This window comes from Fistularia commersonii, chromosome 23 (genome assembly GCF_037954325.1).
Source record: "Fistularia commersonii isolate RoL2024-O1a breed Wild chromosome 23, RoL_Fcom_v1.0, whole genome shotgun sequence".
NCBI lineage: Eukaryota > Metazoa > Chordata > Actinopteri > Syngnathiformes > Fistulariidae > Fistularia > Fistularia commersonii.
Genome location: NC_141306.1, coordinates 14,668,099 through 14,689,463, shown reverse-complemented (window position 1 = coordinate 14,689,463; position 21,365 = coordinate 14,668,099). Strand labels below are relative to the sequence as shown.

General features: G+C 51.1%; 1 protein-coding gene across 2 annotated transcripts; it reads right to left on the bottom strand.

Annotated features, from left to right (window-relative positions):
* Positions 1-9,766: 9,766 nt before the first annotated feature.
* On the bottom strand, positions 9,767-20,861 carry st8sia3 (ST8 alpha-N-acetyl-neuraminide alpha-2,8-sialyltransferase 3). Of its 2 annotated transcripts, XM_086170742.1 has the most exons (5): positions 20,583-20,861; positions 16,502-16,531; positions 14,581-14,700; positions 12,393-12,950; positions 9,767-10,521 (listed from the first exon to the last, which is right to left on the bottom strand). In XM_086170742.1, the coding sequence occupies exons 1-5, from the start codon at positions 20,744-20,746 to the stop codon at positions 10,236-10,238; spliced, it is 1,158 nt and encodes a 385-aa protein (XP_086026868.1). In that variant the 5' UTR covers positions 20,747-20,861; the 3' UTR covers positions 9,767-10,235. The 2 variants fall into 2 exon arrangements, with proteins under 2 accessions (XP_086026868.1, XP_086026871.1); XM_086170745.1 differs by lacking the exon at positions 16,502-16,531.
* Positions 20,862-21,365: the final 504 nt, after the last annotated feature.

Genomic DNA, 21,365 nt, shown 5'->3' with positions numbered 1-21,365 from the left:
CGTCCGGCCCCCGTCCACTTTATCTAGCAAAGACATCTGCGGTAGAAATGTGTGTGTCGGTCCGGCGTCCTCGTTCTTTTTCTTCGGCCGGATTTGTCGTGGTTCAACTAACTTCCGACAAGACGCGCCTCTGCGGTCGGAGGAAATATCAAACCAAAACTGAACTCGAAACAACAACTGTTGTAGGCATCAAAAATATGATCATTATTATCGTCATGTCTGTTGTCTTCTGTTGTCATCGTCATCATCATCACCACATTACTAGTACTACTACTGGTACTACAACTACTAGCAATACTAATAATAATAATCAAAATTAAGATTAGGGTCAGTGATTCTGATTGTTATTATTACCAGGGAAGAGCATGAATGCTTTTTAGACCTCTGTCTTTGTTTTTGCGCATCATTCAAAGTCAGGTTGAGTTCAAAAAGGACGACCGTGACTCCGTAAATATAAACAATATTATTGGAAAAGGCTGTTAAAATGAGAACGGAACGATGTCAATGTACAAATAGAAAAACTGAACGCCTTCCAGAGCGCCAGAGTGAAAGATGCCAAGAAAACTGCAGTTATTCAGTATATGATCGTCAGAGCTCTTTGAGAAATGAGATATTTGAAAATGATTGTTTTTTCTTCCATGTAAGTAAGTAAACAAATCCAGGAGCAGTGTTTTTACAACTCGACGTCCTGAATTAACTCTCTTTGCCCGGAACTGAAATCCAGGCTCTCGACCAGGAGACCATCTCTGGAAGTCCTGCGGAGGACGGTTGTGTTCGGAGGAGACCCGAGGAGGAGGCGGGCAGATGTCGCTTTGTTTAAAGACTGTTGTGTAATTAAGGGCAGATGAACAGAAGCCTGACCCATTTTCTCCTCTCGATCGTCCGTCAGAGGGACGGGCCGGCGGAGGGGGGAACACCCGTCCGCCCGCTCGCCCGCCAAAACTTTCAGCCGGCAAAAGTTGGGAAAAGAGGGACGGGATTGTGGCGTTCGGCGCGAGGAAAGCAGGAAGACGAGGAGAAATCCCAGCAGGACGGAGGAAGAGGCGGGGGATGATGTCCACGGAGGCGGGCGGCTGGAAAGGAGCAGCTGGAGGGGAGGAAGAAGAGGCGGAGGAGGAAGTGTTACAGTTAGGAGTCAATATGGCGGCATAAACAAAAAATGCTGACACGTTTCCAGGCACTCAGAGACGCCCCGCCCCTCGCAGATGGTGCGTGTTTCTGCACACGCACTTTATGGGAATAAACCCGTCGAATGTTACTCTTTTCGATAAACTCTCACGGAAACCGGATTTGCCTCGCCGTCCGTTAATACCGTTCGCACGAATACGGCACGCCTGTTCACGCTATTTCCATTGCGTCGTGTCGTTTGAGTGTGTTTGTCGTGAAAATGATTGTGCGTTTGAATAAGTGGGGACGCGGCGTAAACCGACGAACGTCTCCATCCGTCCGACGCCGAGGAACGTCCTTCGCTTTCGCCCACGGCTGTTGTTTATCGATCGTGTTTGTGAAAGAGTAAAGAAACAAGAGCCGTATTTCTCGCAGGAAGACAAAAAAAAGCGTCGGCGAAGTCGCTGTTAATAAACTACAGACGGCGTCCGTGCAAACAGAGCGCTGCACTTTGAACACGCCGCGCATTTCGGGATCGAGTCTCGTCGGCACGACGGAATAAACCACGTTTTCTACAATAATTTTCCCCGTCGGCGCCGTAAACGGGGCGAAATGTCCCGCGCGAGAGGAGGCGATATGGATTATTGATGGGTTCCTGCGGAAGGCAGAGCCCCGGCGAGGGTCTGCGGCCCGAGGACCGGCTCTCCGGGCTCCGCTGAGCGCAGAATGCGAATAAAGCTGCAGGTTTATCAGGACATTTTCTCCTCCTGACCCTCCACCCCCTTCCCTCTCTCTCTCTCTCTCTCCGTCCGTCCGTCCGTCCGTCCGTCCCGGGCCATCTGCCGTGTGCTAGCGGTATTGATCTGCAGCTTTGTGCTGGAGACCACATGCTAATCTATAGCGTTAGTGACAAACAGCGCTCGGCTTGCCTGGCATCTGTCCCGCTGACTCTCCCTCTCTCTAAATGAGCCAGCACTTTTCGGACGGGGCTCCATCTGTCCGGGTAGAAAAAAAAAAAGAGCCGTCTTCCCGGTCGTCCCGCGGCGGCCGGCGAGTCCTCCTCCTCCTCCTCGGTGTGTTTCGGTGCGCTCGCCGGCAGCCATCTTTGGTTTGGTCGGGGGAGATTTCAGCGTACGTGATCAGATTGTTGTGAATGAATCCAATGATATTCTACGGATAAAATACGTTGAGGTACTAATATGTGATATGTGTCGCTCAAACGTCATCTTTGAAATCTGTTTACTAGTAGAAACAGGAATTTACAGCCTGAACACTTGCAGTGATGGATATTAAAAAATAAAATACAGATGCGTTAAAATCCTTAAATTACAGCCGTAATTGTGTGATAGAGATTTGCAATTAAAATAGAGTTGTGTGTAAAATGCAATGATGAAGAACAAATATGTGGGTTGCAATGGATAAAAATATCAGATTCAATTCAATTTAATTTAGAATTAGAAGATATTGATTATTTCACAGATACACATCCACTATATAAACTATATAAATACAAATATATACATATACGCACATATGTTTATTTCTATGTGATAAGTGGAGTGAAACACTGTTTGGTTTCAGGGGTTTTTAATAAACATTTAAATACCAGAAGATTTTTATAATAGAGGAATATGAAGTTAGAAAACAATGAAAATATATGTATTCTAAATAGATATAGATTCATAAAAAATATAGAAAATATCCCCGCTGATCTGTCATCAATGCGGTTGAGTCTCACCTGCACACACACACACACACACACACACACACACACACAGAGTCAGAAGGCTGACTGTGTGTGTGGCTAATATATAATATACCACATTATATATTATAATGTTATTATTATGTGGTATAAACACCATAACAGCCGGGTAGATATTTATTGGTTAATTTCTATAACAAAATGAAATCATTTGGCAATTTGGAAATGATTTGTTTTGTGTATTGTGCACGCACGCACACACACACACACACACACACACACACACTCAGAAGGAATACGAGATTTAGCATTTTAATTTATGATGTTATTATGATGTCATAATTATTACTAATGAACACTATAACACTGGGAACAAAAGCGTCATTTTTAATCCAAAAAGAAAATATTTGTCACTGTGGAAATCATTTGTTTTGTGGATAGTGCACGAGCACACACACACACACACTCATTTTAAGGTGACATTTTATGAGCACAAAGCTAGAAATAAAAGAAAGTTGTATGATGTTGCATCAGATCCTCCTCCCCTCCCCCTCCGGCCTCCTCCTCCTCTCCCCCCTCTTTCTTTTCAGAACTTCTCGGACCTGCTGCCTCCTTTGTCGAGGCCCCGTTGGCCGTGAAATCAGCCATTAACGGGAGCACAAAGGCCGCGTGCAGAGCCGACCCGCTGTATTCAAATGTGACCGCGCGCCATTATGGCGGCGTCTCCGACTCTAAATAAACACTCATTTAACCGCCTCTCATCTCACGCCTCCGTGAGTTTCCGCTTGGGGTTGTTAGACGTCCTCGTGCCGCGGCCGACCGTTTGTCGCAAATTCACTTTTCGGACGCCGAAAGGAGCGTTTCTCGGGGAATTTCACGCGAATCGCCTTCGGCGTGAGACGCGCGACAAGCTAAACGCCGTTATCTACAATTCACACCGCGCCGAATTCCCCGATATACCTTTAAATCCTTTTATTGCTTACTGTTTGTCTCTCATATCTACTGATCCGGTATTGATCGGTGAGCGGGTAGATCCATCAGACGGTCGTCCCTCGGCGGAAAATAAACACGGAAGAACAACGGAACTCGTAAAACAAACTGAACCTTCAAAAATGAACACATTTATTGCACGGATGAGCGTCCTGTTTGTTGAAAAACGCACCCACTTAAATATTTCTATATTTTAGAAATATGGGGTCATTTTGAACCAACCGATGAATTTCAACCAGAATGTAAATGATTTGATTCTATAGAATGTGATGAAATATATCAAATCTATATTTTTCATAATTCACATCCTCTAAAGGCTCACGGTCTCCTCTTCTTTCACCCAATTCAGTCTCACACACACACACACACACACACACGTGTATGTTTTAGTAAACATCAGAGAGAACATGGCCACAGGCAGCAGCAGCTCATGCTAATTCGGATCAATATTAGTGATGAATTTCCATGTGAGCCGAGTTTCCTCTCGGAGCGGCGGCTCGGCGATCCGAGGGCGGCCTCGCCGCTCATCTGCGCTCACCGCTTAACGCTGCCCGCCGTGTGTGTGTGTGTGTGTGTGTGTGTGTGTGTGACAACGGTACAAGTTTTCTGCTGCCAAATTATGAGCATATTCAATATCAAAAGCGAATGGATGTGAAAAGGCAAACACTGGATGTATAAATACTGCAACTCCAAATAAATGATTCAATACTCCAAATTAAAATATGGAAAAGACATGCAAATATTACAACTTTGAATATCATCATTTTAGGGTTTTAGGAGACGGAGGGCAGACCGGCGGCGGCGGCGGCGAGCGAAGCAAAGGCTCCGCCTCCGAACGTCTCGGCATCAAAGATGGGAGCCGAAATCCCAGGCGAGGGTTGAAAATCCGCCCCGAACTCGGGCTCCTGTCCAGACGGTAAACACGGGCCTGGCGTTAATCCAGTGCGGCGGCTCAGGAGGTCATCCATTATGGATGCGTTTGTCACTTTAATCCTCATCTTCAATATTTAAACACGCGGTTTCCCTTTAGCTTGAAAACACGCTCACTATATTCTGCTCGGTTTGCTTGTGTTTACCGTAAATACATAGAGATACACATCGACAACAAAACGTCAGACGTCCATTTGAATTTCAGCTGGATATAATAACGGTTTAAAGAGTCACTTAAAACGGTGAAAGTCCAGAGTGAACGACTTAGACGGTTAAAGGCAAAATGTCAACTCCGACATGTAAAATTAGATTGTTTTGAACGGTATGTAGAGTCCGATAGCGTAGGATTTCAAATGTAGGTTTTAGGTCACAGTCGTGATGTTTTCAGTGTCATTAACGCCGTCACACGTGTGTGAAAAGTGACGATTTAAAAAAGAAAAGTGAGTCTTCGAGGCGGCGGGTCTCGGAGCGCTCGTCTCCGTGCACGCCGGCCGTCTGATCCTCAGCGGCGGGCGGGTCCGGCGTGAACGGCGTGGACTGCAGGACGGGTGGAGGGGCGGCGGGGTCTCCCTCTCCGCCCCGCATGATTATTTAATGTCCTCTGGCGTGTTGCTCTTTTAATCATAACATTTGATTTAGCTTATTGATCCCCTCCTCCCCGCAGAGCCGCCGAGCCTCGGCCGGCGCCGCTACGACTCCTCAGACTTTCTGATCAAAGCGGCGAAGAGGACCGGTTAATATTTCATGGCTCCGGCGCTCGAACCCGAGACGACGGCGGATCGGCTCGGCCGAACTCGTCCCTCGGCCTTTTGAGTCGGCGCGTCTCCGAGGCTCGGCGTGGCGGCGCTGCCGGCGAACGCCGTGATTACTAATTACTGTGTGATTACGGCGTGAGCGTTATTTAACCCTCCGCCCGTCGCCTGAGCTCTTCTAGCCATCTGCTGCGCGCCGCTACGCTTTCCATTTCAAATGTTCATACAGGAAACAAATATTTCCACCTGTTATTTTCAAATACCTTCCCACGTCGAGGCCAACGTTTTTCAAATTGGCACGTTTGCTCTTTTATTCTCCCGACGGTGTTTATTTGTTTATTCCGCACGTCTTGGACGCTCGGGATGAATAAATAGAGAAATGAAATGAACCGTCCCGACCTCTCCGTCATGAGAATAAGAAGAATAAGAACAACTTTATTTATCCTGAAGGAAGTGGTTGTGCCAGAGTTACAAGAAAAATATAACAATAATGAATAATAGTAGAAAATTGTATAAACAGTAAAAAAAAAAAGAAAAGGGGAGAATAAGAAATACAAATATACTATAAAGTGTCTTAAATAAGCGAAAACTATTGCACACGAGTATGAAATAATATTTGTACATGTAGCTGTTATGAAATATTGCACAGTTATGAACATATATGAAGATAAATCATTACAATTTACAGTAAGTGGGTGAGTTTTTTCCGCGCTTCGCTTCTGTTTGCGGCTGCGCACATAAATCGGGGCTGCCGAAGGTCAGAGGTCAAGCGGCGGCGACCTCGCCCTCGACCCCCCCGGTCGCCATGGCGCCGACCTAAAATTTAGTCGGACTCCTCAGGTTATCGACGTGAAGGCGGCGTGATGTGAAAGCTTCGCCACGGCGAGATGAACATCTGGCTGAACTTCTCAGCTTCAGGACGAGATCGATGGCTTCATCTCTGCTTCTTCTGATCAGCGGCGCCGATCGATCTTCACCTCCTTCATTAAAACAGCAGTTAAGTGATCAAGGATGCAAAGCCTCTTTCACATACCGGCTAATTAACACACACACACACACACATCTGAAGGTCCCCGGTTCAATTCCGAGAGTGTGTTTTGCATGTGGCGTCTCCTCGGGTTCCTCCGGGTTCCTCGCTCTCCTCCCGCGGTCCAGACTGGAGACCCGTGACCCCGAGACACTTTATAGTATATTTGTATTTCTTATGTAATCGCAGTTTGAATAGGAAGGTTAGCAACTCGGAAAACAACATTATTATAATATTTTATTATCAAAAAGCACCAGCCGCCTTCGTATCCATCACATCCATGGGTCTTCTCTTTGGTCGTCCTCCACACGTCCTCCACACGTCCTGCATCCTTCTACCAATATACATTCATAGCCAAAGGTTTTGAGAAGGACACTTTCACAAAGTTTAGGTGTTCGCCAGATGTTTCTATGTTGTTGTGTCATTCTAAAAACTCTTGGCCGGGACTGTTTTCTCTGTCCGTGACCATCTCTGACCTCCACAACGTCACACCTGGTGGACTCCTTCCTGATCCTCTCCATCCTCTCCTAAAGAGAACCTCAGCATCTTCATCTCCACGACCTCCAGCTCTGTCTTTTGGTCGTTGTCAGTGTTGGTAGATCATCTGGCCGGTGTCTCCTCCGGCTTCCTTTCACCGGTGCCTCAGTTCATCAGGTCAGTTCTCGTTTGGGGACCGGCTTCATCTATGGATCCTGGTCTTCTGAAGTCCAGGACTTCCTTCCACCTGCTTGTGGAGCTCAGGGGAACCCGGGGCCGAGTCGGGCATCAAACCATCTCTCGTATCATTCTTAAAAAGAGAACTTTCCATCCCAGCGCTTTGCAACTGAGAAGGGATGAGAGGAAATAATGACCCCCATCCATCATCATCATCATCATCGTCATCATCATCATCATCATCATCATCATCATCTTCATCATCATCATCATCTTCATCATCAGCAGGGGTTCATCTGTTCACACGTCCATAAGAGACAAGCCTCCTTCACCTTCTCATCTGCAGGTCTGGACAACGTCAGGTCTCCATGAAGCTCCTGGAGGTTCTCGCTGGAGCCTTCTGGCCGGGAGGCGGTGGAGAAAAGCCTCCAGAACACGAGCTTTCAGGAAAAATGTCAAATTGACCGTTTCATTCTTTTACTCGACAGAAGAAACAGGCGGCGGAAGTTTGTTTAAGGTTTATTCTTAATCTACAGCTTGTTCACCATGACGTTTGTCCTCCCGATCCAGCTTCTCTGGACAAATACCTGAAACATATGCTGGAGATACATTCCAGATGGCGCTAAGTCCTTTCCGACGGTTCATAGAGGCAAAATGAAACGCGATGAAACACAAATACGTGTCAATCGGTGTTTAAAAGTCACACCATCTTTCCTGTCAGAGTCACGGTTTGGACCAATAATACTTTTATAGACTTATCTATTGATACAGACTTTATAACAGGGGCGAAGACAGAGGAAATAAAATCGTATATTATCCAAAAAAAAAAAAAAAAAAATCCTACTTGATGCATTCCGACATAAACAGAACAACAGCAAAGTCACTTCGGATCAAAATAAAACCCGTCACGTACTTTTATTCACATTTTAAAGCTCCCGCGGTCGGATCGAAGTTTCGACGTTTCAGTCCGACGACCGGGAGCTTCAACCTCAATCCAAGTCCAAGTGATTCGGGGCTCTTTTGAAAACACACGTTGGCCCGACGGTGCCCAGAAGGAACGAGGACGGACCGGACGCAGCTGCGAAAGTGATTCAGGACTTCCGACGCTTGAGATTTTAACGGGGCTCGCACGGATGGCGTCCACAAATCTAGCAAATCGGCCTTCCCGGATTTGAGTCTGCGTCACTTTCTTTTTGCCAGCATGGATGATCGTGGCACTGCATTCCTAACAAGTTGTCGCAATTCTTTTCAATTCAAACCTCCACTGCTCTTTGTCACCGTGGAATGAATATTTAACAACCCCGGACTCGGTGTAATGATTTTGTGCTAATTGTCGCCGGGGTGCCGTTTTCACTCGCCGTCGTTCTTTATTAAGCGGTTTGAGACGTTAAAAAGATCTGCTCTGACAGGCGCCGTTCCTTCAAACGGTTTTTATCTTGAAAATGATCACTTCCGCTGGTTCCACTGTTTCTCAAACCAAGCGGTGAGAGCTCAGTTAGCGAGTTCAGACTCTTTTTGAGAAAGCCGGTAGTTAGCATCATGCTAGCCCCTTCTTACGTCGCTTCGGGACATCCGACGCGCCTCTTCCTATCCCGGCTGCGCAGACGTCCCTTCGTCCAGCCACGACAGGAACCCGGAACCCGTATCTCCTTGTCACGGCTGCCGCAAATGCTTTCGATGAAACATTCGAAAAATGCGGCGCCGACGAACGTTGTCGTCAAACGTTGCCGTCGAACACGACAATCAAGTCGACTCTTCTTCTACGTTGTATCGTCTTGCAGGATGTTTCTAGCGCACAGATAATTAACAAATACCTGCCGGAACCTTCGCTACGTCTGACGAATAGAGCGGCGATGGTTGCGTCTACAGGTTCATCTGCGCCCGTCCCTCACAAAAACTCAAAACCCTCTCGCTCGCGTTCCGTCTCTCTCTCATCGCTGGACCTGGCGGAGGTTTCTGCCTGCCTTTCCTCGCCACCGTCTCCAAGCGTTTGCTCCTGGGAGAACGTTTGCTCCAGTAGATCAACCCATAGAGCGCCATCGGACAACTGTCAGGGGAAATCTGACTCCGCTTGACTTGATATGTGCGATAATATGTGATCACTGCATTTTATACTCTATAAGCAGAGGGTTTGCATCAGTCAGCACGGTTTCTAATCATACTCTTATGTTTCGGTGTTTCTAACGGAGCTTCTAACGCATGCCCGCAGCAAATGTCAAATGAGTTTAAACTACGTCTCATTTGAAGCGGATCAGTCAAGGGAGAGCTTGCATACGGGTTTATACTGGCCTCGTCTGACTGCACCCTGAGATGCCACACACACACACACACACACACACACACACACACCTGCAATGTCCAAATGCGAGTTATTTCTCAAAGTGTGTGAGTGTCAGAAAATCAGCTGACTGGTAAGATGAGACGTCTGTCTCTTGGCTCTTCCTTTTGTCGGAGGGAAACATCTCAGCTTCTGCAAAGACGCCGTGTGTTTTGAAATCTGAAGCGTCAACCAGCGTGTTACATCTACAGGAGCTTTGTTTTACTTCCATCAGGAAGTGATAATTCCGTATAAATAAAATCTTTTCTTTCTTCTTCCTTCTCCTTACGTGGAGTCTGGACAATCACCGAAAAGCGCCGCCCTTGTAAAGCCGGGCATCGGGAAGGAGAGAATCCCCCGGTACCGTTGTGAGATGTCGATCGGGGGCCAGGTTTCGTCCCCGAAGCGTCGTAAGATAAAGAAGAAACCGCGACAAATATGAAAGGACGCCTCGCCGTTCGTACGGCTGATGCGATACTATTTACACGGCTCTCGCCAGCCGAGGGATCTGTGCTTTTCCTGCCAGTTAATGACGGTCTTGTTTAGCCTCGGCGTTTGTTTGGAGCCGCGTTTCCAAGAACGGCGGGCAATAAAAGGTCGATACACACTTGACATTAGATAGAAAACCTCCGCGGCCGCTTCGATTGGTTTCTCGGGTAGAAAATTCACCGCCTTCGCGTTCCTCCGGCTGCCGGTTCAGCGAGGAACCCGGTCGTGAAGCTCGTCCGGTCCGACGGCGTTAGCGCGGCTCTTTCAGTTAGCGCAGGGGGAAAGGCGGAGCTTCAGCAGCCCCTCCGTGTGCATCTTGTAGAGGAGCTTGAACTCGGCGGGAAGCTGATGGGACTCCCGCCATTTGGTGGTGAACTTGGTGCCCTTCTTGTCGTAGTAGTGATACGGCAGCTCCTTGCCCGTGTTGGGGTCCCAGCCGAAGGGCCAGAAGCCGTACAGGTGGATCTGGTCGCACATGGAGGAAGCCAGCGTGTACATCAGGATGCCGGTGCTCAGCCGCTTCGGCGACAGCTGCTTGGTTTTCCAGTAGCTGTTGGACACAAATGAGTCCATTTAGCGGGTTGTTTTTCGCACGCTCCCTTCCTATCGCACGCAACGCCGACGCTGACGCCGACGCCGAGGACGACGTGGTCGCTTCGCTCTGCGCGACGCTCCCGGCAGCCACGTATTTGTGCCGAGCGAGGCGTTTGTCCGACGACATTTTAGATTCCTGGATGCTAACGAACCCTGTCCTTGTGTTATCGCCGTCACGCACACACCACCCGGCAGGCGGCGAAACCAAAAATCATCACATCGATTATCACGTCGATATTTCTACTGTAAATGCACTTGATGCGTTTGCGCCCGCCGTGCAATTTGCATGCAATGAGCTCTTCATTGACTTTGGATGGGATTCTAAAAGGCACATTATACTGAGATAAAAGGGAAAATGCCAGGATTGTTTGGCGTCTGTAGGAATAAAGCGAGTCGCTGTTCACCTGTAATCTGGCCACGAAGCCCAAATCTCTTCTTGGCTGCAGCGTCACATAATAGAACCGCACGCCAGGCGGAGACGGGGTGACGTTTAAAACAAAGACTGACCGCGAGTGTCCCGCGCAACAGCCGATCTCAAGTCAACTCTTAATTACGCCGGGTTACGACAATATCAAACGCGCCGTTTCACGTCGCCGCCTCATGTTATGATGGAGCCCTTTTTATCAGATATGTTTACGACTTAAAACCCTCGCTCGTTCCTCTCCGATGTTTGGACGGCGCCGGCCCGCACGGCTCGGATATTATCCTCAAAATGAAGCGAGCGGTCGGCGGGTCCGCTTGGCCACGCGTCGGCGTCTGTCTGCCAACACGTCCCTTCGGGGACTCGATCACGATTATTGATGTTACATCATTTTTCAAGGCAGGAACCAAAATGTTTTACAAACACTCCATCTTTTAGCTTCACATTCCCCGGCCCGTGAACCGAAGCGAGCCAAGCCGAGTTGCGACGGCCCTCTGGGGCCTCGTTCGGGGTCGATTGTCTCTGGCTTTAGCCCGACGCGACACGGGGAAGATGGTTCTAGTCCAGGGGTCGGCAACCCGTAACACCCGGAGAGACATTTGGACCCGGTTTCCTCCGAAAAGAAAACACTGGGAGCCCCAATTACTTTTTGACGTCTAAAATAAAGGCACCACTGAATATATTGCTTTTTATTACCTTTACACTTTGTATAAACAAGTGTGTCGCTTCTGAAATTCACAAAGTATTACGGAGAAAATTACATTTTATTTATGTAATGAACTTTCAGAGCGTGTAGCGGAGCCTTGACCTGAATTTTAAAAATAAATCGGGAAAAAGTCACTGTGTCAGAGAACGTTAAAAAATAAATATTTGCAAAACATCTTCATAAATATTTATTTTACCTGGTTTACAGGACCGCTGCTCCTGAACTTCTGCAAATCGGGACTTTACCGGCTTCCGCCAGTGTGACGTTATTTTGAGCGGCGAAAAATAATAAATATAATTTTATTTCATATTTCAAGATCACAATAATCTTCCAACTTAGAACTAAAAGTTAAAAAAAAAAGGAAATTAAATATTTATCATTTATTTTCCCAAGCCGCTCGGAGCCGCAGAGTAAAGAAGAAGGAGCCGCGGGTTGCCGACCCCTGTTCTAGACGGTTCTAGACGGTTCTAGATGGGTCTAGATGGTTCTAGATGGTTCTAGACGGACGGCCGAGGAACCGGCAAAGCCTTCAAGGACCTCCTCGGTCAGCGCTTTTTTAACCGGAGCCGGATATTACGTTTGAGCCGGGTTTTAGTCTACATTGGTCCCCGCTATCATTCTAGCACAGTGTCAGTCGCCTGCCTTCCTGGTGTGTGTGTGTGTGTGTGTGTGTGTGTGTGTGTCTGCGTCATGTGCTTACTTGTTGACATACTGCATGATGTTCCCCGGCCAGGCCAGCTGGACCTTGAGCTGACCGCGGTGCTCCACGAAGAAATCGACCAGCGTCCTGGTCACCGTGGCCGAGGTGTGGAAGAAGAAGGCCGGGATCCACAGGATGGCTCCGTCCAGCTTCTTCAGGCTCAGGAAGAAGTTGTTCCTGTCCTGCACGGTCAGCAGGTTGTTGTAGTATTTCTCCAGGATGCTGGGGTTAAAGGTCGTCATGTTGGTCCGCCGCCCCACGTCTTTCTTGAAGGCCTCGGTCGGCGCGAAGTTGCAGCGGAAGACGTAATCGAACTTCTCGATTTGGGCGCCGCAGCGCGATCCGGTGAGGATGCCGCTGTTGCCGATCACGGCGCAGACGTTGTAGTGCTTGGCCAGGACGGGCGAGGCCTCCGGGAGCAGCGAGCGGAAGTTCTCGCCGACGGAGAAGACGTACTTGTGGCTGGAGTAGTCGTAGTGCATCAGCTGTCCGATGCGGACCGACCCTCGCGTCAGGGTGAAGTTGCCCGGGATGTTGATGTACCGAGAGATCTCCGTCCTGCGAAAGAAAAACACCCGCGGGAAAATATGCGAGTCGCGGCACCGCGTCGGGCCTCCGGAACCAAAGTCTGCGGCTCGTCGGGTCGTTGCTTGACGAGGAGCCGCCGTCGCCGCAATCACGGAAATGGGGATTACTGGGGATTTAAAGCCCGAACGGAGGCGATCTGACTTATCCGTCCGCTCGTCCTGCCGTCGCCGCAAACGACGAACCGGTTTCGTCGTCCGAACTGAAAACGGTGACGACGATGAAGGACGAACCCGGCGCGGCCGAGCCGACCGCCGACGTCGTTAATGCAAACAATCTGCGGAACGCTGACTCGGTTGTATTTCTTATCGCTCTCCACCTCGGTTCCCTGCGCCGCTCGTTCCTTCCACCACGTTTTATGATCGTAAAATTTCAGCACCTTCCCGCGGACGCTTTATTCACCCTCTATCTCGCCCGGATAGACAATTCATGTATTTTCGTCACTGGGAAAAATAGCCTCTCCGTCCACGTCCTCCGTCCAGAGGTGCTTCCCCTCTGCAGGACCAGATAGTGTGAGGAATCCTGCTTCCGCGTTAATTAAGCAAACATTTCGATTAGACTGACGCCTCGAGATGGACTCGTAAACAATACGTGGGAACGAGCCGCTATCGAGGATGACGCCTGTGCACGGCGAGAGACGAACGCCCGATTTATCTTTAGTTGTACGCCCTCTTCTTGTCACCTTTCCAAATTCAACGATTACCTTGCTGTCGCGCTCCTGTTAAATGACAGAAGGCCATCCAGCGGTGGAAGGTCCAAAGTATGGACCAATGATGAGGCGGAGATACTGCTTCAAGTGACCCTGAACCACAAGGAGGGTCAAATATCAAGAGAATGTAGACCAGGAGTCATACGAGTCCAAGAAGCGGCAGTACTCCACAGTACTCCAAAGTACTCCACAGTACTCCACAGTACTCCACAGTACTCCACAGTACTCCACAGTACTCCACATACTCCACAGTTCTCCACAGTACTCAAGAGTACTCCACAGTATCTGGAGTACTGCGGAGTCTGCCGTTGTTGTTCTGGTCGACCCGCCCACTCACGACCACTCATGTCCAAGTGTTGTGCTTTCCCAGTGACCACGGAGACGTCCTCCAGTCTTTCCTGTTTCCACGCAGTTCTTTTCTTAGGCGCCACCAACAGCATCCTCATGCCGATGGACCGAAACGCAGCGGGAGTTTTGCAGTTTTACCCGCACGCAGGCCCCGGACGTGGTCCGGTTGACGGCCTGGATCGTCTCCATGAACGAACGGATGGTTCACGCCGTGCGTCTTTAGCCCTAATCTTTCCTCGATTCCCTTTTCTGCTGCACCGACTCCCGTTGGCTTCATCGTCATCCGACCTTTGCGGTTCCTCCCGGCCGATCACCCAGAAGACAACACGACACACCCGAGCCGTCTAAAGGCGTCCGGGTCAGTTTTACGAGACGAAGCGGCGAACGCGGAAATGATCCCCGCTTGAGAAAAATATTTAAAGAATTGAAGCATTTTAGACGGAGTTATCGCCACTGTAAGTGCTAAAAGCGTCTGAGCTCTCAGTGCTTTAAATGCTGGTGTGTGTGTGTGTGTGTGTGTGTGTGTGTGTGTGTGTGTTAACCTACCTCTGCTGTATAAAAGCAGTGCTGTTGTACCTCCACTTAGAGGAGTTCTGCAGGTCCTCGCCGAGCGAGCTGGTGAGGAGGGTGAAAGCTGGATCCAGAGACTTCACGGTCAGCTGGGAGCTGGCGGGCGAAGGAGAGGACGCCGGTCACAAGCTTGCCAAACCATGAAAGGTTAACCTGGTCGGCGGGGCGGGAAACACGATGCTAGCGCACGCAAGCAGTTTAGCGACTCAGCGTGAAAGCGAAAAGCGAAAAGGAGATGGAGCAAAAAGTCGAAGCAGAAATGAAATGACATGTAAAACTACAGTCCTCTGTCCGAGTTCCATCTGAGCGCAGTAATCTTGTCCTGGTCTCCATCAGATCGGACCAAACATCCCCGGTTTTATTCAAAACTTCTTCTTCTTCTTCTCCTTTGGTCTTTTCCCTTCAGGTGTCGCCACAGCAAGTCAACTTTCTCCATCTAACCCTATTCTCTGGATCCTCCTCTCTCACACCAACTACCTTCATATCTTCTCTCACCACGTCCATAAATCTTCTCTTTGGTCTTCCTCCAGACCTCTTGCCTGGCAGCTCCAATTCCAGCATCCGTCTACCAATATATTCTCTATCCCTCCTCTGTCCATGACCCAACCATCTCCGTCTGGCTTCTCTGACCTTCTCTCCAAAACATCTAACATGTGCCGTTCCTCTGATAGACTCATTCCTGATCCTCTCCATCCTGGTCACTCCCAAAGAGAACCTCAACATCTTCATCTCTGCAACCTCTAGTTCTGCCTGCTGTCTTTTGGTCATTGGAACAGTTTCTAGTCCAAACATCATCGCTGGTCTCACCACTGTCTTGTACACCTTTCCTTTCCTTCTGGCTGATGTTCTTCTATCTCTTGGTACCCCTGACACTTTTCTCCACCCATTCCAACCTGCTTGGACCGTCTCTTCACCTCTTCTCCACACTCTCCTACCCTCTGGACTGTTGACCCCAAGTACCTGAAATCCTGAATCCTTCAGCTTCTTGATCTCCACTCCCTGGAGCCTCACCGTTCCACCCGAGTTCCTCTCATTCACCCACATATATTCTGTCTTGCTGCGACTAACTTCCATTCCTCTCCTTTGCAGAGCATACCTCCACCTCTCTAGATGTTCCTCTACCTGTTGTCTGCTCTCACTACAGATCACAATGTCATCCGCAAACATCATGGTCCATGGGGATTCCCCGGTTTCATTCAAAACACTGACTGCATCTGTTTGGATTCGGCCTAAAAAGCTCTTCTTCCTGAGGCTTGGGCCTCACGGCAAGAAGATCCCTGGTTGAATTCTGCCAGGGAGCTTTCCGACGTGGCTAGTTCTCGCCCAAGTGTTCTTCTCGTCGCAACCAAGCTTGATTTTCTTCCCTCCGAGACGTTTCCCCTTTCATTCCGGAGGCTTCTTCGGTTCCAGCGGACCGTGTGGAGTTTCCGGTGGTAACCAGAAGGCAGGTCATGCGCTCGGGGGAGTTATTGTGCGGAAAATCGAGTCCAGTCGAGACGAGAAGAAGATTTCGACGGCTGAGAACCTCCACGGGCTGCATCCTCCGTTTGACGTGTCAGAATGGCGGTTAGAACGGTGTGTTTTGGCGGCGGCCCGACAGTTAGCGGGCTTTAGGTGTTTACGTGTTGTCAGCGGAGGTTGAAGCTCCGAGAGCGAAACGTAGCAACATGCACAAGATGAACGGATGAAGCAGCTCATGTGGACAACCGTTCCATATCCATGCCGCACACGGACCTTCTTAAAATAACACTCTCACAAAAAGGGTCGTTTTTTGCCTAAATGAATGCCAAATGTGCCTTCTTGAAGATACGGCTCAATTTTTGGGGTTTTCTGAAAAACGACGTGATGATTTTAAGAAGGCGCCGATATAGCGTCGACATGCCGGCACTGCGTTCACCTCAGGTCCGGTTTGTGAGGCGGCTTCTCCCTGCGGAGAGAAGGTGGAAAACAGAAGCAACAGAAGACACGCTGGTGAACACCTCGGGCAGCTCGCCGTGTCCGATGCGCTGACCGAACGGGAGGCCTTGTACCTTCCGGACCTCGGAGCTCCACGCAAACAAACCCATTCACGGTTGCTTTTGCCATTAAAAGCACAGAAAGTAAACAAATCCAAACCTCAAGTTCAAGACCTTTAACCCCACGGATTCCAGAGCCAGACTGCAGTCGACCCAACACTGAAGTCGGGAAATGCACCGCATACCAAGGGACGGTTTCCCCGGGATCCGTCCGTTTTCCACCGCTTATCTCGGCTGTGGTCCCTGGAGGGCGGCCGGCTCGGCGGAGACCCAGACCTCCCTCCTCCCTACCGAGGCCTCCCTACCGAGGCCTCCCTACCGAGGCCTCCCCCGCCCAGCCGGTCCCGCCGGTCCCCGGGGCCTCGTCCCGGAGCAGCTCGCCGGGGACTCGTCCCCATCACCTCACCCGGCTCCTCTGGATGTGGAGGAGCGGCGGCTCTTTTTCAGATCGCCGAGCTCCTCCAAACTCATTTCGGTCGCTCGCGACCAAAAGGGAGGGCGGGAATGTAAATCTTGACCGCCACGGACCCATGCCGAGCCTTCGTCGCCGCCGCCACGGCACGGATCCCTCACTTCTGAACCGAGCCGTGTTGGATTCTTCAGCCCGACCTTTCCGACCGAGGACCAAGTTATCCTGTTCACGCTTTAATGCTTCGATATCGCCTCCATCCCGACTTTTCTTTTTGGAAGAAATGGCGCGAATAATATCGCCGGAAGTGTTTCTATCTTCTCCGTGAACCGCTTGGCCCCGCGCCCTGTTAGCCGTTAGCCGACAACTAGCGAACCCCTCCGAAGCGAAGCGGGCCAGAGGAGCTCGGACCTCCGAGGCCATCCGTTTCTCCTGTCCGTTCGGTCGTAGGAAACAACCGGCCGCTGCGCACGGAAGATTTTAAAACTGGAGCTCAGCAGGCCGCGAGTAACGGGCGCGACTTATGAGCTCCACCAATCGCCGAGCGCCTGCGCTGTCCGAAGATGAGATGGTTCGAGGAGCTGAGGTCTTTGGTTCCTCCGCTGAGCCGACGCTGGAAGAAACAGCCTCGTTCCTGAAAAGGCTCAAGGATCTGCAAAAAGCTCCCGCAGTGAGAAGGCGACTTGTGACGCGCATCATTTTGTCGCACCTTACTCTTGGGTCGACCGCACGAAAACCCGTGGAAAACTACGCGCCCGGAAACCGGTTTTGTCCGCCGGCGGAGTTTCCGCCTCAAAACGCTGATCTCCTCCACATCTAACTCACCGTGAGCGTAACCTTGGCCCGCGGTGACGGCGAGCCGGAGGGTAACGATTACAGGCGGGGGAATGAATGCGGTAAATCAAGTCCAAGGACGGCTGCGGAAACTTCATCAGATGGATGCCGTCTTAGCATGGCGCTCCCGACCAGACGCTTCCCGCAAGAAAAGATTTACACCGAGATTTTCCATCAAGTCGTACGACGACGACGACCCCGTTTCCTCCTCCGCCGGCCGACCCGCCGACCTGCTGCAGCCTGACAGAAACTTTCAGGACGCTTCTGAGTTCGAAGCGGCGAAAATCCATCGATTCAAGCACAACTTTAAACAGACGCACGTACAAACACCGGTAACGGACTGAGGAAAGATGGTTTTTCTCTTCTTGGCCGCCAGCAAACATCACGCCTGGTGGTGCGATGACATTTCCAAGGCGCCAGGCTCGTCATTAGCACGCTCCTGGAAGCTAGCGGTACTTTGGTGCCGCATCGATTCGGACTAAAGCTCAGAGGAAGAACCGGGGACGCGCCAATTCTCCCATTCTTTGCGGCGCCATAAATGTGATGACGGTTGTGGCGAGTGTCCACGAGTGTCCACGTCCAAAGTCTGCATGGCACCGTGACACCGGGCCAAGAGTCACCGCAGGCGAATACCGCAAAACCCCAGCGAACAAATCAACTCCTCCAATTTATTTCTACCAAATGAAAGGAGGGCTTTTTCACAATTCCATATTCAACAGCTACGTCAAGACGTCATTAGGGGAAGGAAACGGCCAAACATGTTCACACAAGATATATTCTACATATGAAGAGCCTCCAGTCCTTGGGTTATGACATCCTGGACCGATGACGTTTTTGCAGACAGTCCGTCGACGACGTGAAGCAAATATCGAGTGGACAAACACATCTTTGCGCGGAAGACGGCTTTGTTTACATTCGCCAGTTGTGCTACACGTTGGCTCGTGCTACACTTATTTCCTTTTGTTTGTGTTGTTTCTTTGGAAACTTTTGACTCCCAAGAGGAACCCAGACTCAAGCGGAAGTGGAATTAGCTGTCGTAATAATGGTTAGCGTTAGATGGAGACAGTTGATTCGCTGTGGCGACCCCTGAAGGGAAGAGCCAAAGAAGGAGACATGGTTAGCGTAGGTGGGTGATACAAGTACTGATGTACAAAAAAACGCGTTGCGTGGCACCGTAGGAATGGAATCTGGACATGGGTCAAGGACCTGCTGCGTTCTCTGTACATACGCAGATAAATACGTTTAGCGTTTTAATCGTGAAAGGAGCTCACCAGCCACAGAAGGATGGGCAGCCCGTGTGAAAACCCCTGCACTGTGGACGTGTCGTCCACGCCACACGCAAAACATAGGAGGTCCAGAAGTTCTACGAGTTGAGCCGTTAGCATGAAGCTCAGGAAGAAGATCGGATGAGCCGTTGTTCAACCGCAGCGGACGGCGGGGAAACACCGGGCGAGGATTAGCTTGTCGTTCAAGATCCACATGATGGCGGAGGGTTTGAAGAACTTGGGGTGGACGGTCCAGGCCAGGAGGTGAAGGTTAGCAGGGGTACCGGCCAGAGAAGAAGAAAGGTGGAGAAGATGAAGGCAGAGATGGAGATGAAGAAGGGGAGGCGGTGAGGAAGGAGGAGCAGGAAGGAGTCCGTCAGAGGGACAGCGTACAGTAGATGTTCTGGGGATTGATGAAGATGGACAGAGGAGGGACGGAGAAGATCCGGGTGGAAGGAGCTGGACTCGGCCCTGAGAGGTTCATGGGTGGAGGACGGGAAGGCGGTTGGTGTGAGAGAAGAAGGTCAGCTGGTTCGAAGGAGGAAGATGTTTGGCCGCCGCCGCCGCCGCCGAGTAAAGAAGAAGATTGAAGATGGTGTGACGAGCATGAGCGGTAACGGATCACTAGCATGTGGGGTTTCTAGGGACGACCATCAGACCTGCTCGCAGGGAAAAGGGGCCGTCGGACAACCATCTCGTCCTTCGGCGCCACATCAAGAAACTCTTCCCTGAAGAGGCCGATGAAGATCACCCGATGTGACGGCAGGAGATGCCCGGAGGGGCTTGTTTGTGTTCGTCGCTGCCGCCGTGACCTTCGCCCCCTGACGTACTCGGGGAGCGGTCCATATCTCAAAGCCGCTGATGTTCTGGTGAACTAGCCGAGCAGCGGATTAGCTCAACGACACCACTTGAGCGGCCGGTGCGGCTCGCAGAATATAATCCTGGCGCCGCGGGACGAAACCGGGCGAGCGCCCGGTAGAACCGAGCCGGCGGTCTGAAGATGCGCGTCAGCTTTATTTTATCTGCCGGCAGAGCAGGACGGCCGCACGGGAAGTCTCCTCTGCTCCGTTGCCTCGGATACCATCATTTACCTCGCCGCCGTTTGGTGCAAAGTGGTAGAAATGCGCTTTCTGATCTCCTGGTTTGAGAATCCCGAGTCTCAGGGAGTCTTTGTGAGGAGGATGCGGCCGCTCGGCCGCTCGGCCGCTCGGCTGCAGGCCTCACACGGCGGCGAGGCCTCCAGCTCTGCAGGGATAGCATCCACAGCTTCTCCACATATTCAAAGAACAATTCCATCCCATCGTAACACAACCAGACGAGCGGCACCAGGAAGAAGACCCATCCCGCCGCAGCACCCACCCCCCTCCCTCCTCTCCCCCCCGCACCGCCCGCACAAGCCGCAACCTCCAGCATCTCCCGGGTGGAGGCAGCGCCCCCGAGCCGGCCTCCACTCACCGGTACCCGGCGTGCAGCATGAACATCCTGGGTCCTCCGCTGGCTCCGTACCTCGGCGCGCCGAGCAGGAGGTCCTTCTTGATGGACACGTAGCTGATGAGCGACAGGACGAGCAGCGCCACGCTGAACATGACGAGCCCCAGCGAGCTGACGAGGCGCACCATCCCGCCGCCGCGCCGCGGCACCGCCGCTCAGCGCGGGGGGAGGAAGAAGAAGACGACGACGCCGAGACGACGGACGCTCCGCGCCGGCCGTGAACGCACCGCGCCGCGGCCGCCGGCCGGCCGGGGGGGGGCGGGACGTGTGCGCTCGACGCGACGCCGCAGCCTGGATGTGACGCGCGGAAGGTCATGAAGGCGTCGCATATCCGCGGACGAGGAGGGCAGCTCCCCGCCCCCGCAGCCGCCCCCGCAGCCGCCCCCGCACCCCCTCCCGCACGGCGCTGCAGCACGGAGGAGGGAGGACCCGGTGGCCGCCGCCGCCGCCGCCGCCGCTGCTCTCCCTCCTCATCTGCATGTCTCTCCTCCCCTCCGTCCAACAACTTTAAACGCAACATCCGCAGGAAAACCGCATCTTTTATTGCTGATAAAGGAGATTCTAGCGTCCCTCCTCCTCCTCCCGCAGTCTGGACTTCCTCCAGCGGCGGCGTCACTTCCTGACCTTCCTCCTGTCCTCCTCCAGGCGCCCAGTGTCCCCCATCACTGCTCAGGCTCATTGATCAGAATTCATAATCATTTATCCTTTATTTATTAACTGCTAATATGAACTCCTGGTGGGGAAATT

Bases quoted from the DNA above. Each gene is read 5' to 3' on its own strand.
- st8sia3 (XM_086170742.1), bottom strand. From the start codon at position 20,746: ATGGTGCGCCTCGTCAGCTCGCTGGGGCTCGTCATGTTCAGCGTGGCG. The intron at 16,532-20,582 runs GTGAGTGGAGGC...TTCTCTCCGCAG, and splicing joins ATGCTGCACGCCGGGTACCG to GGAGAAGCCGCCTCACAAAC. The intron at 10,522-12,392 runs GTAAGCACATGA...TGTGTCCAACAG, and splicing joins ATCATGCAGTATGTCAACAA to CTACTGGAAAACCAAGCAGC.